The sequence below is a fragment of the Pleurodeles waltl genome, chromosome 11, assembly GCF_031143425.1.
Source record: "Pleurodeles waltl isolate 20211129_DDA chromosome 11, aPleWal1.hap1.20221129, whole genome shotgun sequence".
NCBI lineage: Eukaryota > Metazoa > Chordata > Amphibia > Caudata > Salamandridae > Pleurodeles > Pleurodeles waltl.
In genome coordinates this window covers 226,583,000-226,601,444 of record NC_090450.1, presented here as the reverse complement: position 1 = coordinate 226,601,444, position 18,445 = coordinate 226,583,000, and the positions used below count along the sequence as shown (strand labels likewise).

The 18,445-nt window shown below is 40.2% G+C and overlaps 1 protein-coding gene across 1 annotated transcript in view; it reads right to left on the bottom strand.

Annotated features, from left to right (window-relative positions):
* The window catches only part of LOC138265594 (prolactin-releasing peptide receptor-like), a 650,903-nt gene that overhangs the window by 534,885 nt on the left and 97,573 nt on the right, over nt 1-18,445 (bottom strand). Inside the window, exon 2 of the mRNA XM_069213450.1 lies at nt 1,064-2,496. Coding sequence (XP_069069551.1) covers nt 1,064-1,482 — 419 coding nt within the window. The 5' untranslated portion in view covers nt 1,483-2,496. The remainder of the gene's footprint in view (nt 1-1,063; nt 2,497-18,445) is intronic.

The window sequence follows — 18,445 nt, the reverse complement described above, 5'->3', positions numbered from 1 at the left end:
CCTTAGCTCCCCCCTAATGCCACCATGTGTGTGCCGTATCTAAGCCCTAAGGGGCTGATTTAAGGAAAGTGGTACTGCACCCAGTGCAGCGCCACTTTCTTTGCACCCCTTAGCGCCCCCTTACTGGCTCCCTGTGTGCGTCATAATTAAAATACAGTGAGCCATGGTGCAGGGTAGGGGGCAATAGCATCAGATGCTATTGATGTACTCTGCAGGAGTAGTGCCAAAATGTTGGCGCTACTCCTGCAGAGTATATAGGGGCCCATTGTATTCAATGGCAGGCCCCCTTTTATCACTTGCTCTGAGAAGGTGTTAAAAGTGCCTAAAGAAATTGTGCAAGGAAATCCATCAGAATTCCTGGTGCCATTTTTTCGCCCCCCCCCCAAAGGGGGGATGCCCCATTCTATACATTATGCCTGATGCAGGCGTAATGTGGTGCAACGTGTTACAAAGTGGTGCAATGCATGCATTGCGCCACTTTGTAAATATTGCACGTGTAAAAAGCCACTTTAGTGCCACCTTACCGTCAAACAAATTATGCTATGGCGGTGCTAAGGTGGCTCTGTGGCCTCTTAAATCAGGCCCTAAGTGTTTACAAAAAAGTAATGTAGAAACCAATTACCTTCATCGTTTGTGTCCTTTCATATTCGGTACACATTCACCAAGCAATAAAGTATGCTCTGCAGTACAATTTTAAAACATCTAATTTAGGGACACATGAAAAACAGAACTATCTCTGATTAAATAAACATTAAAGAAAATAACACAAAAATATAATTAGGCACCGTGTACAAGGAGGTTCATTTTTGCTTTGGAATCAAGGGATTTTGGTGGAAGAGAAAATAACTACAAAACATTGGCTTGGACGCAAACTTCATTTATCAGTGAACTAACCAGTGAATTCACTCGGTTTTCCTCATCCAGCCAAGATTCTCCACCAACCTAGAAAACACTTAGAACATTGCATCTTTTCTAGTGACTTTCCAGGACTGAAGGCAGATGGACAGGTGCCTTCATAAACAATATTCTTCATGCTTATATTTTCTAAAAGGTAGTTAGTTACCTGTCCACAGCGATGGCAGTCAGGATGAATACTGAAACATAAACGGTCACCGGTTGCATAAGGAACACAAAATAGCAAGTGAACTTGCCGAAGATCCAGCCACGGGGATTGAAGGCATAAGCCAGGGTGAAGGGCACACAAGTGGCACACATCAGCATGTCCGAGAAAGCCAAGTTACCGATGAAGAAGTTAGTGATGTTATGCATCTTCTTGGTCTTGCAGATTACATAGAGGAGCAAGTAGTTGCCAAAGATGCCGACTAGCACCACCAGGGCATAGCATGGGATGATGAGGGCCTTGAATGACTGCAGGAGCTGTACCCCCGTGAACTGTGAGCTTGAGTTGGAGCTGTTCTTCAGGCTGATCTGAAAGGTGCTGATGTTGAGCGGCAGGATGTCCCAGCTCCCTGTGGGTTCCATTATTTGTCTTTAAGATTACAGTGTGATTTACACCGCCTCGCGCTTCTAATTTGCAAGTTTGAACATCCCTTAGGATGATTTCATTTTTTAATCCACATCTAAATTGTCTGCTTACATTTGTGTACAATTGTATATCTTCTAGATCACACGTTGCCCAAATGGTTTTTGTATGGGTTTGCTCCTTAGCACTGGGGTTGCAGATTTAAAATCAGTCAAATGTTGATGGCTATCCGTTAACCAATTTCAAGGGACTTAAGTGTCGCAATAGGTCGCCAAGAAATAACAACGTCCATCTAGTGAATTATTCATCAACATTACTGTGTTCTCCAAATGTCCACTTGCCTATCAATCTCAATCCAGATCCGAGTGTAGGAGCATTGGCGGTGGCAGAGGTTAAAGTCGAAGAAAACCATGTTCAGTAGTTTCCATGATGGTCGATGGGAGGAGAGTTTCATCTATGCCTGCACCGACGTCACCATTTACAAAACAGATTACGCCGACATTCAGTGCTGGGTGGTCAGCGTCTGTCACATCCAGTTGCGTGCTTTAACTCATGAAGTAAACCTTCATTATCTTCATGTCTTAAGGATTTTGGTCTGTCATCTACAGGCGAATACATTCGTTACCCCTGTGGAAGGGTACTAGTCACACCAAATACACAAAACGATAAGAGACTTTTCGAATAAATACGTGTTCAGCAGAAAAAGCTGCAGAACATCAGACTATTGAGGACGGCATCTTCTCGGGTCGTTTTTAAAGGTGCATGAATGGATTTGAAACTGTGCAGAATTTCCATAGGTTTAGGCACTGTTTGCATTTCACACTGTTAACAGTTTCAGCTGATGCACGTGTCAACCAGCTCTTTTTACCCTCACTTCTGGGTTATTCTCAGGTTCATTATTTTGGCCCCTCCAGCGGTATCTCGTGCAGGAGATCTTTAGTGAAGCCTTCTTTTTCAGAGGTGCTGAGAACGCCTGGTTTGGGCAGGCAGTTGGGCGATACATACATGGACATCTGAAAACATAATAAAAGGAGAATATATTTAAAAAAAAACATATCGTTCTTTGGAAAACAGTTATGAAGTCTAAACCACACAGAAAGCCAGCATGTGTTGTGCTATCAAAACATTCCTACGTGCGTATGCAAAAGTCAGAAATAACTCATGGAAGCAGGATGAACAGGCTTTTTTCTGAACCTTAATGTCCCTTAGCATGAAGGATACCTTATTCACCCCACTGTGGCGCATATTTATACTTTTTTAGTGCCGCATTTGCGCCATTTTTTTACGCTAAAGCAGCGTAAACTTACAATATACACTTGTATTTTGTAAGTTTGCGCCTGTTTTGCGTCAAAAAATGATGCAAATGCGGAGCCAAAAATGTATAAATATGGGCCAGTGTTCTCTATCTACTCTTTTGCATGCCAGTCCTCTCTGTGTGTTACTGGTCTGAGGGGGGCAGTGACACTCATATTCAGGATCCAGTACACGACTATTGCTTGTTTTCATACTTTATGTGATCTCGTAAGGTGTAAATTCAAGTGTCTCAATCCCGGCATGCAAATATAAAAGCCCTCTCCTAGTATCTCCCAATCAAACTCACTCCAAGCAGTCTTTCTGCTAGTCTCAGAACAATTTGTACATGATTCCTTTTCACAGTATGGTACAACAGACACACTCCGAATACACAGAGTACATTTAGGCCCATATTTCTACTTTTTTAGCCCCGCATTTGCGCCGCTTTTTGCGTCAAAAAGCGGCGCAAATGCGGCGCTAAAAAAGTATAAATATGGGCCTTATTGTCTTACTATCCTCACTCTCTTGTGCTGTAGTACCTCAGTCATGTTAGTGACAAAACTACTCTTCCTCCAAACCATTCCACCCAAGTACAGCTCAACTCTTCCTAAATGCAGGTGATCTTCACCCTGAAAGTCAGCCTCGGTGTTAGATGGGCCTTTGTACATACTAAACAAGGGGGCTCCTCCATTTGTCATCTAAAACCTGGTAATTCAAAACAACGTGCTTTGAGTCTTTCTTCTCAAAACCGTTAAGGATCAGGGTACGAGAGTGATTTGTGTCGTAAGACATTTGTGAAGCCCCTATAATATTTCATACAGCAGTGGCAGCAGGTTAAAATTCTAATAATGCACCAAAAGGAGGCATACATTGTCTGTATCTATTTCAGTGTCATGCCACTTCCTTTCGAACATTTCCTCATGAACTAATATTTTGATGAAGACCATCTCATTCCTTGTCATTTCCTTGTAAGATATAAAATGAAAAAATACCTATGCTATAAGGTGAACGTTTTTTAAAATTGGATTGTGGTAAATGGTAAGTGGGTAAGAGTTAGGAGTAAGGTGTTATGGGTAAGGAATTAAAGGTAAGAGGGTAAGTTGTTAAGGTGGGAGGTTAAGTAGAAGGATAAGAATTTAGAGGTTAAGGTTAAGGCAATAATGAAAAGTGGTTAAGAGTACAGGAAAAAGGGTAAGAAAAAGAACGAGAGAGGTTATGGGTAAGGAGTGGACACAAGGTTATTGGTACTAGGTTAAGAGTAAGAGAAAAGAGAAAGGATACTGGGTTAAGAGCAAGTGGTTAAGAGGTTATGAGCAAGGGAAGGGTTAAAGGTAAAGGTGAAAGGGTATGGAGTCAATGCTACAGAGGTAAGGATAAATGTACAAGGGGAAACTTGCTAAGGCTCAAAAGAAAGGAATTATGGCTGAGTAGATAAACGATTAATAATAAGTGTTTATGTGAAGGGCAATAATTAGGGACAAGGTAAAGGGATGAGGGGCTCAGGATCAAAGGAATGAGGGGTAAGAGGAAGTGGCAAAAATAAGGGATTAAGGGGAAGGGATTAAGGGGAAGGGGTTAAGAGGGAAACTATAAAAGAAAACGGAGGCAAGAGAAATGAAGGAGTAAGGAGTTGTAGTTATGTTACCTGTTATATTTTTTATATTATTTGGGGATTTTAGCTTGAGAAGGCTGTTTTTGTAAAGTGCTGTTATCAATGGGCAGTGGTTGTTAACAGAATGTGTATGTTTGTTTCCAATCCATAAATACATTTGATGTTAAAACAATGGACAATGCTGAAGGCCGGTTGATATATGTGATCCTTTGGCTGTAGAGTTTATTGCATTGTTAAGGATTTACACATTTACCACATATTTGCAAATTTCACAACAGATGTTGTATCTAGCACAAATGTATGAAAATAGTACTGTCTGAGAATGTGGCACATAATTAGCATTTCCCCATAATTATGATAGCCTTGCAGCATTACCACACACTTTGGTTATCCAAGCTCACTGTACCCTGATTTTGCTCTTCACTTGACAATATAGTTCAAGGTATCCTCCAACTGACTTCCCAAAAGTACACCCTGCACCAGTTCTATTGTTTCTCAGCTGCCAGTTCAGTACTTTGACCCCATGTAGCTCTACCATAGTGCATAACCATTTTTACTGCTTTCCTTCCTGTTGCAATACCGGACTTTACACAAACCTCTGACGGAGAGTCTTGTTCACTGTTTTTGAAAATAAGTCAGCATTTCTGATGCATGGTAATTCCTGTATTGGTTACTGGTTGCAAGGTAAATTCAATTTAAGGTCCTCTGTCATTAGTGAAAAGCCCTACATGATGACAACTCAGCTCCATTTTCCTCCAGAGCATATTATTTTGATATTCTTCTAAGCGTTCTCTTGGGTCTAGTTTGATGCCCCTGTTGATTATGCTGTATTAATCCAAAATCAGAAAGGGAGGTTTTGCCTTTTCTATTGCTGCTCCTATCATCTGGAGCTCTCTCCCCTTTCATTTCTGCCCGCTTAAAAATTATTAATGTTAGAAAATCACTTATGACTTTCCTGTGATGTTGAGATCACTTTATCCTTCTATCAGTTTTCGCACAATGATGCCCTAGGATGAAAGTTTTGAGTGCTCTGTGAATACCTATATTTACACAAACCTTCCAGCCACTGCTGGTACACTTAGATCCCATCCGTCTATGAGTTTGTGAATGAATAGAGATATTTATAGATGACCTCTACAGACATCAACACAAGCATCTCACCTTACACCTCATAACCCCAGCCCCCAGAAATACCTCCATAAGAAAATAGTTGTCCAGAGATTTTAATTTTTTATTTGAGTTTTTAGATCATTAGAGAAGTAATTTAGCTTGGGTAGACATTACTTCAGGACGCAACATCACAAAACAATAGATGGAGTGTTGAAACTATTCAAACACTCACCCCCAGTCACAGGTCTAGGTTTAATCCATCGTTATTTTGCTCGCCATGCCACCTCAGTTTAGACCCAGCCATATGCAAATCATCTTGACCCTGTTCCCCGTGGGAACAGTCCAGCCTGAACTGCTAAAACAGGTCCTCGCTGGACAGGAAATAAGCATCCTGGGACCAGTTTCAGGGTATCACCCTTCAGCAGTCAGGCTACCTTGAATCCAGTGGCACAGCCAGCAAGGGACCCACGTCTGGGCATACCCCTGCCACTTAGGGCGCACAAAGCAACATCACAAAAAAAAAAAAATGATGGATGGAGTGATTAAACTTTTCAAACACTCACCCCCAGTCACAGATCTGGTTTAATCCATCGTTATTTTGCTCGCCACGTCACCTCAGTTTAGACCCAGCCATATGCAATCAGTCTTGACCCTGTTCCCCATGGGAACAGTCCAGCCCGAACTGCTAGGCAAAACCCTGAAACCGGTCCCAGGATGCTTGTTTCAGGTCCAGTGAGGACCTGGCTTGGCAGTTCGGGCTGGACTGTTCCCATGAGGAACAGGGTCAAGACTGATTTGCATATGGCTGGGTCCAAACTGGGGTGGCATGGTGAGCAAAAGAACGATGGATTAAACCCAGATCTGTGACTGGGGGTGAGTGTTAACATTGTTCAGCACTCCGTACATCATCCTTTTGTGTTGCTAAAGTTGCCCTAAGTGGGAAGGGTATGCCCAGACGTGGGTACCTTGCTCACTGTGCTGCTGGATTCAAGCTAGTCTGGCTGATGAAGTGTGAAATCCTGAAACCGGTCCCAGGATGCTTGCTTCCAGTCCAGTGAGGACCTGTCTTGTCCGTTTGGGCTGGACTGTTCCCATGAGGATCAGGGTCAAGACTGATTTGTATATGGCTGGGTCCAAACTGGGGTGGCATGGTGAGCAAAAGAACGATGGATTAAAACCAGATCTGTAACTGGGGGTGAGTGTTTGCATTGTTTAGCACTCCATCCATCATTCTTTTGTGTTGGTAATATTTCAGGAACCATAAGATCTCTATGCTAGGTTTTGGGGGTCAAGTAGTCTTATAGAGGCAGAAAATATTTTCTCAGAGCAACCCTTCCACCATTTTAGAAAATGGCAGCTATAATAGAAGATGAAAAGAAAGATTTAGAAATCAAACAAATAATAATGGTTTTTAATCATTTTATGTATAAACCAAATAATGTCTTTGATCTAAATGTGAAAAAATCATGTTTATTTCTCATGTTTTAGACACTTTTTCATAGTTCACTTTATTTGTTTCGGCAATCCCTCATGGTACATTTGCAGAATGTTGAACATTTGAGAAGAGCATATCGACAGGGACATCTTTTCGTAGCACGGGCTTTGCAAGTGCATGTACATGTAAGTTCTGTGGGTAGAGGCGTTAGAAATTTCATAGGTTTAAGCACCCCATCAATATCTTCCCAAACAAATTCACACAGATCTTTCTCTGCATATGCATGACCCAAAACATTTACCCATCTTCTGATCAAGTAGAATGCTCCTTTAATGTGTTCACGCACAGAATATGACATCGGTGGAAGGTCACTCAGCAGGACTGATCTCTTGAACTCACTGTACCGAAGATCGTCAAATGTGAGACAGTCAAAACACGTTTTCCACACATGCACAAGGTATTTTTCTATGTCTTTAAAGTCACATTTTTCTTCTGTTCCAGCAAATCCTTTTAGAAACTTCACAGGTTCAGCAGTTTAAGCTCTAAGCTTTGTTCCAGTTTTGCTCATAGTGTCATTACCCGTAGGAAATGTGTCTTGATAAGAACACATCTCTGGGTCAAGTTTCACGTACAGAATATGAAGCAGGATTAGGTGTCTTTTCTTGCGGTTCCATAACATATCCATAACTCTGATGATCCATGATTTATGAACATTGCAGCAAATCTAGATAGCACAATAATAGCATCTGAGTCATTTGACAGTACAATAATTCGATTTGAACCATTTCAAATAGTCTACTCAACATTTGGCACCATACAAAGGTCAGTTTCTTCCAATTTGCTATCAAGTTCTTCAACAATATGGCCTGTATCTTTTGAATATATCTCTGCAGGCACTAACTCCTCATTGACAATCATTCCACTTAGAATAATTGGAAATTCAGTGTTCACTGAAGCTTCAGCAATGTTTTGGTGATTTAACATCCCCAAGTTCATCTTGTTAGATGTTGATGATCAAAATTAATCAAGTTCCACAGGTATAGGTGTCGAATTTTGTATGAAGGCAAGGTCAATTGTTCCACTTGTAGACATTAGTCTGATTCTCTCACATTCTTTGACAGATAGTTTAAGATTACTGTCAAAGACAATGTACAGTTCTTGCAAGGTGCACACTGACCTTGATGACTGTATAACAGTCTGCGTGAGCACTCTGAAGTTTTGCATGGATGAAACATTGACCATTCGCAATTGTGACATATAGTCCACAACAACAGCAGTTTTCAATGAGGACAACTTTTCAAATTAAAATTATTCAAGTGAAAGTTTTTTTTAGCTCCTGCACAAGTTTATGTTTTACTGGTTCGGTTGAAGCATTTCCATCATTAAATGCGTTTGTTGGAAGAAGATCATGCATCAGAATGTCCTTAATAAATTCACCCCTTTCTTTTTCTACATCCATCTCTCTATGTGCTTGCGAAAGTAACCTGTTTTGTAGTGGCTGATTGGACGAAACTCTTACTATGGCAATTAAAGAATGTAAGCTTAGCTTTAGTGATTATGTCATACAGCTTTTTCACTTTCAATACAAATCCCTCCTGCTTCAGTTCTGCATATAGTTTTGATCCATGTTCCAGGACATCTAGAAGACATGCCTTTATATTGTTATCCACATATTATTTGGTTTTGAAGTTGTGTAGCTCCACGGGCTCAGTCATTTCAAAGGAGTTTCCTTGCTGCTGCATAAGATGAAGAAGGCAGTCAACATGTTTATCAAAATGTTCTCCTCTCTTTCCCACAAGTTCATGGTGAGGAACAGTTTCCCAATGGTCCATGAATTCTGAATTTGCCATCTCTCAGAAAACATTGCACATAGAAAGGACTTCATGGTAAACTAGCTGCCATTGAGCAACATATTTTACATGTCTGACCAACCAGTCCCTTGGAGCTTTTCTGTGATCTCTGGATCGTCTGTTCCAGTTTCATATCTGGAGACACAGCATTGAACCTTCCCTCTCTGTCTTTCACCACAAAATGTCTTTGGATGAATTTTCTGTAGAGGTATAGTTTTTCCACCTCTAGCTTCTTCACTGTTTGCAAATACCAGAACCCATATATCAGGTAATTTATGCAATCAAATTCGTAAAACACAGCAATCAGTGACTCCACAGTCCTCAAATGCAGCTCCCAATCACCTTACCGATCAGCATGTACCCAGTTTTTCACTAGAGCTATCATGAGTAGAACATTTCTCCAGTACTCACAAAGTTCTGACTTTTCTTCACATTCTTTGACAGACTCTACAAACTTGGTTTTCAGGTTTTATGATTTTAGGCTGAGTGTATTGAACATTGACTGGCTTGCATTATGTCTTTTGAATGAAGGGCACCCTGTGCCTTGTACACTCCTGAGATAAGATATGCTAAACTTAATTAGTCATTCTTGTTCCAGAAAGCATTCCAACACAATGTTTTTATAGCCTCAGATATGATGAGCATGCCTTGTAACGAATGAACGTAATTAGTTCTGCTCAATACTGTCTGGACAGTTTTGCTTCCAAAGATTTCGGCCTCAATAAGTGCATCATCTATGTCACATCCACTGAGATAACTCCTGCACACCGCAACACAACTTTTTTCATGTGGAAAAAAACCATCATTGGATAAAGATCATCAAACTCTACTGGCTTGCTCATAAAAATGTAGACTACAATACAGAAAACACCTTAATTTCAGAAAAGTAGCAGGATAGGCTGGTTTTCAAGCTGAGCAAGAAAATTGTGGAAATATTTAGAGCTGTGTATACTGAGGCGTAGTTTGTGACTAGATGCAGTATTGCTGGTAAAAACCCAACCTTCTTCAGTGGGAGGGTATTCTGAGAGATCAGAGCATGAATTCCAGCCCACGGAAGAACTGGCTTTTCTTCATCCTTCAGTCCACACCGAATGAGCAATATGAATAATTCAGTTAAATCAGCTTTGCAGACCACAGCATCAGGTAGAAGAATGTCTTCAGCCACTTTGAAACTTTCTGGTAGACTGGAACATGTTGACGGCTTGTAGTGATTTTGCACACATTGGCAAGGTAGATGGGTTATAAGTTGCAGCTTCAGCTTTGTTTGTTTATGCTTCCAGCTGACACAGCTTGTTTTCCAGCAGCTACCTCATTGGTACAGTCTTCAAAAAGCAGTATCATGTGTGCTGGATGTTCCAGACAAAGAAGAGCTGTCTTCAAAATCAAAATTATCAGGAGCAGCAATTGTAAATATTTTCCTGGTAAAGTGACTTAGAAGTGGTGTGCTGTCGGATTCACAATATTTTACAGAATGAGCTGCTAACAAGTTCCTTCTTTGTACTATGGCATTATAACTTCTTGATACACCAATCCTACTCATTAAAGTGATTAGCTCTCGACTTTTGCACTTGTCATAGATTGCGTACGCAGTCATCATATGTTGCAGAGTTTGCTTTTTGCCATGATGTAATTCATAAAACATGATTTGGAAAATACAGTACATTTGCACAGCATAAGTCTTTCAGTTCATGGGATTTTCTTCCACTTCTTCTCTTATATCTTCAAAGCCATCATCAATGTAGTTGGCTTCTGTTTTGAACTCAAGAACTGTAGATTGTAACAGTTTTGCTTTGCTGATATTAAACAATGATGTAAAAAAAATGTTTAGACAACATCAGGCATTCTTTTTGGCTCCCATGATTTGTGGAGCTCTGGGGCACCACAAAATCTGTCATTAAGTCCAAAATTTTAATCTATCAGGACATTTCTTAAAGTGGTTCCTGCTGATTTTTCTGCAGCCTGTGATCTTATTTTGGCAGCAAGAACTTCAGGAGTCAAATCAGCTGAGAACAACATAAGTTGCTCATTCTTTTTGCCAGACTAACAAAAACGAATTCTTTCTTGGTACATTTTAACCAGAAAAATCTTAACTTCATTATTATGGATCAATACAGTTTCATCAAGGTTGACTATTATTTCTCTGATCTCATTGAGTGTGAGCCCATAACCAGCGCTCAAGAGTGGCTTTAAAACTTTATTTGCTTTTTCAAAGAGTACAAACTTGACTGAAGGCTGGTGGTTACGTTGCTGCTGGGAGCTCATTGTACATTCACATTTTCAAATGTATGCACGCATGCAGTTCGGATGGGCATACAAATCAGATGAATATACATTCACCTCACTGTTTAGATCTTCTACTCAGCAAAAAACGTCATTTTGGAAGAAACTAGATGCAGATAAAAACAGGTTTTGCTCTTTGAGACTCACATACTTTGTTCTTTTGTCAATCCCTTTGGCCCTTGTTTTGGCTAAACCTCAGATAACTCATTGAAGAGCCTCTGCTTTCTGATCAGTTGTTAGAGGTGGACGAGGGGTGGCCATCGATCTTCTAAGTAGACGGGCACTGTGTGTCGGTTCTCGACGTTTTCTCAAAAGACTTGAATCTTGTTGTGATTCACTGGTTTCTGCTATTTTTCGACAATTTGTTTCCAGATATTTTTCCATTGTATATGTCCTGTAGCACTTATTGTTACAATGATAAAATATTTGATCCTCTTCGCACAGCAATTTCAGTCTTTTGTGAACTTCGCTTTGCTGAATTTCTGCAGCATCTCAAACTCTACTGTCCAGCCGCAGTTGATGTTAGCTTTTCTTTCAGATTAGTTTGGCATGACACATTTTTCTTTGTTGAAGAAGTCCTCAGGTATTGTAGTTAGCAACACTTTATCAGGAGGTAAAGATCCTCTGCCATCACCTGCTTCGCACATATTTATGAATTTGAATCAATGGAAAGCCTGAAACAAAAACAATTTTAAAATAAATTATAAATATGATAGCTAAAACACATCATTATAGAGCGGCCATTTTGGAAAATGACAAAAGGGTTGCTCTGAGGAGTTATTTTCTGTCGCTATAAGACTATTTTATCCCCAAAACCTATGTTTTGACACAAAAATGAAGTATTTATGTCTCATGGTTCCTGAAATATTACATCATCACTGCAACACGTCCCCTATTTTTACAAATGGTGTCCAGAAGAAATTGGCCAGATTTTCATTGTCTAGCCAAACTAAATTACTTCTCTAATGTTACAAAAACACAAATGAAAAATGAAAATCCCTGGACAATATTTTTTTTCGGATGTATATCAAGAGGCCAGGACTGTCAAGGACTTTTTCATCTAGGCTCCAGGGTCCATGCAGAAGCCAGTGGAGTCGGCAGCAGTTTATGAAAAACTGGTTTCCTTTAACTGATGTCTGAAAACAAGATGACATTGATGTAGTCTAAGAGAAAGAAGCATTTTATTCCTGGTAACTGGGTCTTGCACCTGGATCCATTTTGTAATCACTTTACATTCCTGAAAATGCGAGCCAGAAGACCATGTTGAGAATGAAATTCAATTAGCGATATTCAAATTTTTTAACCTTTTTGTATAAGTTTCATGGTCTTCATAAGGTAAATATCTAACATTGAGCTAGAGTCTAAATGTAACTAGAAGTCAGAGGAGGGCCTTTGAAAGAATAACAATATGGGCTCCCCGTTGCCTTCTACCCACCAGCCTGAAAGAAGCATTTTATACTACCTTCAGGCAGGCTGCAGGCTTTGAGAACCCACACATACATCTACAGGGGACGTTTAAGCAACGGCTGTTAATGGATTTATGACCATTGCGTGATAAATAATGGAGATGAAAGGCAAGCTCAGTTTCATCCATAAAATTATGAAAAAAAACTTTAACAATGAATCCTAACTGATCCTTTAGGGAAATATTTTTATTCTATGAGATTAGCTCTACGTCCCCAAACATTTAGCTTTTTTCCGCACTTGCCCAAGTTTTAGCTTACACAGTAGGACGAAACATGCAGGCCCGTCCTTAAAGCATTTCTGTCACTGACGTGCATGCCACACTGTTAAAATGAGTATCACCTGACACCAGTCAATTCAAAGGCTTGTACACGAGCACACCACTTTTATTAAAGGCACACATATTTCAAATGATTGATTCATGAGTGCTGCAGCTTTATGCACTGTACTGAGCTAACATTAAAATGGAATCGAGAGAAAGATTGATGTCTCCCTTAATGCACTGTTTCTGCCATGTGCTGGGCTTTGTCACACACGTGGATGGCTACAGGCCAGTGTCTCTAATTTACTTGGGATGTTATAGAGAGTTGGGTGGACGCGCAACATATGCCAAAAAGTAGTGTTTCTCGCCCGCCCTATTTAAATTGTGTAGAGGCCCTTTACACTCTAAGCAGAGTAGAAGGGACACCTGTCAATTTTTGGTAGACAATCCGCATCCACTTATCTCTAAATAAGATAATTGTTGTAATAATTAATTAATAGGCGATTGATTAACTTCAGAAGTTCCTGGTGTTATTAAGCATGAAATTTGATAGATACTTTAATATGAAATTGTAAAATGTAGAATTGCTTGGTGAGGTTTACATTCTAAATAAAGCCTTTTTTCACAGCATAAACTATAGCTTTCATTCAGGGCTAAAATAAATTTCCTTTTTTTAGGTCTGTCTGACAGAAAGCATTTATTAGTTGACGTTTCTTTCTAGGAAGTGATAGAGCGGTCCGTACTAATAATTTACCTGTATTCGGACGCTCTTTAGGCCGATGAATCTTTTGACTAAGTGGGACTCTCTGTACTCTTAATCAGTCAATTTCATTAAATCAATAATCAATAACGAACATAAGCAATACCTTGATCAACATAACACTTAACAATTAATCCAGAATACATTCTCGGCGAACCCTGACCTTTCAGTCAGGAATAACCACACCAGTTTATTCGAAGTTAGTGAATTTATTTCCCTATATTAACAAAGCTAGCACAATATAGATGTGTCTCAACACCAAATGATAAACATAAATGAACATTAATAGCTGTCCATAGCGGTGAAACAGGTGCAATCTATGTAGCATTTGAATAACAAGGCATTCGATAATAGCAATGCAAATCACTAATACGATAATCTGTAATGAACTAATTGCGTACATTTAGTCAGCATAACAAGGTCTCAAATTGCATCGTGCAACAAAAGGAATCCTCGTCTAACCTCAAATTAGCATCGGCATGTGGGGCTTCATGCGAAAAACAATTTAGCTACATTAATTTGGAAAAACTCCTAGCTAGGGATCTTATCAAAAATCAGCAGTTGGTTACCTAAGAGAAACACAATGCAATTTTACAATTTCCTTTCATATTTATCAATTACGATCAGCATTCAAGGAAGTCTTCGTCTCGCAGGTACCGTTTTCTCGATCAGTATGGGACGGGGCAAAGGGGCAAGGTGGACGGGGCAATTGCCTCGCGGCGGCAAGGTAAAACTACTACTTCATGCAAGGGATCAAAGTTAAAGTCTCTAGGGCAAGAATTATCTAAAGTCTCTTTCTCTCGATTAGAGAAAGCATCAAAGTCTCTTTCAAAATGGCGTCGCAGCAAAGTGGGCCATAATAGCTGCAAAGTCTACAAAATGGCGGGATGTCCAATAATGGCTGCAATGGCTAATGGCTACTTTCTTCTCGTGCACCTGGTTTTTATAGACAACAGTTCAAATCCAGTAGGGTCTTCCATTGGAGGGTTCATAGGTTAGCTTCAAATTGTCCAATCAAAAACGACAGTTCTCAAGCTTTTACTTAAGCATACATTATCCTTGGAGATGGGTACGCAAGTTGCAACATTTTATACCAATTAACTCACTTTCAGAGCTTCCATTGTCCGCACCTGCAGATTGACCTTGGAGTAAAGAGAAAATATGCCAGGCTGGCACGAAACCTTAAGATAAGCATGTGAACGATCTCAGTGGAAAAGTACAGCTTCAAGCAGAAATACACGTTTAATAGCACATTGGAAAAATACGAGCATCTAAACCGTGAGACCAGGCAACTAGGCCGAAGCCTCCGCTAAAGTTATGCTAAGCTAAAACATTTCAAACAAGCAAATCGTAGCACACGTTCATGATTATGTCGGATTAGTGCATTTCTAATACATCACGTTATATAAAGCACGCTTATAAATGTTGGCAAACTACTCTGAGGGCACATTTTGTCCCCGTACAATCTTTATTAGTTCGGTTAAAGTCACACGTGATTATTGCAGCACTACGTTTATGCGTCAATGAATGTAAAACCTTCATTTTCTGCTTCATCAGAAGCCATCTCCAATTATTCACTTTGACCCTGACCTGCATTTGTCTGCAAAACAGGATTAGGCAAATAAGAGATCCTTTTTTTTAATTGGGCCCAATACAACAGTGCTGGATCTGACCATTACCACATGGCCTCCATTTGAAGTGCAAAGGGAAAGTATGGCGCAGCGGAGTATTTTTTATCACCTTGAGTCATTTATCATCCTGGATTTCAGAGTAAGTAGTATCTGATAATTTGGTTGCTGAAGTCAACTGTAAAATAGAATGGTAAATTAATTTTAAAGCAAACAAGAATGTAGGTTAGTTTAGGATTTCTTTATTTTGGGCTACAAAGCTAGACCCATACAAATACAGTTTACACTAAGTGGTGCTCAAGTGGGGCTCACTGACTTCAGATTTCCGAAGCCAGATGACAAAAACGTCCTACTCTCATGTCAAGACAGAGCTTTTATTACACCCCCACTTCTCTGGTGGGATGACGCTCTTGGCGGCCTGTTTTGAAAGCTCAGGGCTGCTCCTGGAGCTACTGTCACTTTGCCTAATTCCCTTAGGTTAATTGCAGAAGGCACAGAGGTTTCAAGACAGTGAAAGAAATTGAGAGAGGGAGAGAGAAGGTAGATCGGAAGTGAGCACAGAGGGAGGAGAGGAGAGAGAGAGAATTGATGGATAGAGAGAGGCTGCCTGAGGAGACGAAAATAGTCCACACAGGACCCACAAAAGCTAGGGGAATAGATTATGTTTGAAACTTGCTACAACTTCTATTACACGTTTCATTCTACTGTCCAGTTGAGACCCAAACAACTTGTATCACAAGATTCCCCAAGGCCAACAAAGGCCAGAAACGTACAACTTTTTGAGTGATGTCAGCTTCCCCTTCCAAGGGATCATCTCATCAAACAAGTTCTAGAAGTAATTCTTCACACTCCTTTCATCAGTCTGCAGGCCTGGCTTCTGCCAGGACAGCTTTGTAAGCTCTTCCTGACTATATGTGTGGACATATGGTCGTTGGCAGATTTTCAAATTTTTTATCAATCTGGGGACTTTCTGCATCAGACCTCTGTGTTACAAGGATTACAACTGGCATTACAGATCAGACTCCATTCCATCTTACCTGCTACCGGCCTTCTCTGCAGCCCAGGGCTAACAAACCTAGAGTGGCAAACACCCTTTGGTCTGGAATCGAGGGATTAGGAGCCTTGAGTGGCATCTGTTGTGAACCACATTTGGAAAAGGGCCAGGGACCTATATTTACTACTTTCTGACCCAACAACTGAGTTGAAGTTTCAAGTGATTATCAATCAGAATAGGCTCAACTTGTTCTTTAGGACGATCTACATCATCGTAAAAACCCTTGACTGCATCATCCCACCAGTCTGGTAGACAGACTCACTAGCATCCATAGAATTTGAAGATGACTATCTTTTCATTCCGATTTTTTTGTCAGATTTTCCATCAAGGTTTAATATTTTCGATCACTGTCCTCCCCTTTGGCCTCATGGCAGCGCAAAGAGTTTCAATACAATTCTGGCCCCTCCAAGGCCCTGATTAGGAGTTAGGTGGAATTCCTTTGAGAAATTCAGTAGCCGGAATTACTGGGATTCTTACCCGGGGGTACAGCTTTGCAAGACTCGTAATCATGGTCCATCGAGGGTGTCTCGATGATCAATGATAAAAGTTTTGAACTCCAAGGAACTTCCAGGAACTCCACTCAGGTCGAATAGTACATACACTTTTGGCAAGTATCTATGTTTTCTGTGGAAGAGGAACATAAGGGAATTAAGTACATTGAACTTTCATGTGAAAAACTAGTACCTGCTCTGAGCAGGACGAGGCTTTGTGATTGGCCAAAAACAGTATCAAAGTATTGGAATCTAATGAATTATTTAAAAGATTTGAGCTACATGTGGTAGAGCGTTCCGTACTTATAAATTACCTGTGTGGGGACGCTCTTGGGGTCGATGAATCTTTTGACCTTGTGGGGCTCTCCTCACACTTGAGTAATCAATTTAATCAACTCAATAATCAATAACGAACATAAGCAATGCCCTGATCAACATAACACTTCACAATTAATCCAGAATACATTTCGACGAAACCATGACCTTTCGGTCACGAATAACCACACCAATTTATTGCCAAGTTAGTTCATTTATTTCCCTATATTAACAAAGCTAGCACAATATAAATGTGTCTCAACACAAAATGATATATGTAAATGAACATTAATAGCTGTCCATAACGACGAAACAGATGCAATCTATGCAGCATTTGAATAACAATACCTTCGATAATAGCAATGCAAACCACTAAAACTATAATCTGTAATGAGCTAATAGCATACATTGGTCAGCATATCAAGGTCTCAAATTGCATCGTGCGACAGATGAATCCTCATCTATCCTCAAATTAGCATCGGCATGTGGGACTTCATGCAAAACAATTTAGCAACATTAATTTGGAAAACTCCTAACTAGGGCTCTTATCAAAAATCAGCAGTTGGTTACCTAAAAAGAACACAATGCAATTGTACAATTTCCTCTCATATTTACCAAATCCAATCAGCATTCAAGGAAGTCTTCGTCTCACAGGTACCGGATTCAATCAGCATGGGACGGGGCAAAGGGGCAGGGTGGACGGGGCAATTGCCTCACATCGGCAAAAGGACAAAACTATTACTTCATGCAAAGGGACAAATCAAAGTTAAAGTCTCTAGGGCGAGAATTAATTAAAGTCTCTTTCTCTCGATTAGAGAAAGCATCAAAGTCTCATCAAAATGGCGTTGCAGCAAAGTGGGCCATAATAGCTGCAATGTCCTGCAAAATGGCGGGTATGGGCGATTTCCAATAATAGTAACCGGTAATGGCTGTTTTCCTCTCGTGCACCTGGTTTAAATAGACAACAGTTCAAATCCAGTAGGGTCTTCCATTGGAGGGTTCATAGGTTGGCTTCAAATTGTCCAATCAAAAACTACAGTTTACAAGCTTCTACCTAAGCATACATTATCCTTGGAGTCGGGAACGTAAGTTGCAACATATTTTACCAATTAACTCACTTTCAGAGCTTCCATTGTCTGCACCTGCAGATTGACCTTGGAGTGGAAAAGAAGATGCCAGGCTGGCACGAAACCTTAAAGATAAGCATGTGAACGGTCCCACTGGAAAAGTACAGCTTCAAGCAAGAATACACTTTTATTAGCACGTTGGAAAAATACGGGCATCTAAACCGTGAGACACGGCAGCTAGGCCAAAGCCTCCACTAAAGTTATGCTAAGCTAAAACATTTCTAACAAGCAAATCATGGCACACGTTTACGATTATGTCAAACTAGTACAATTCTAATACA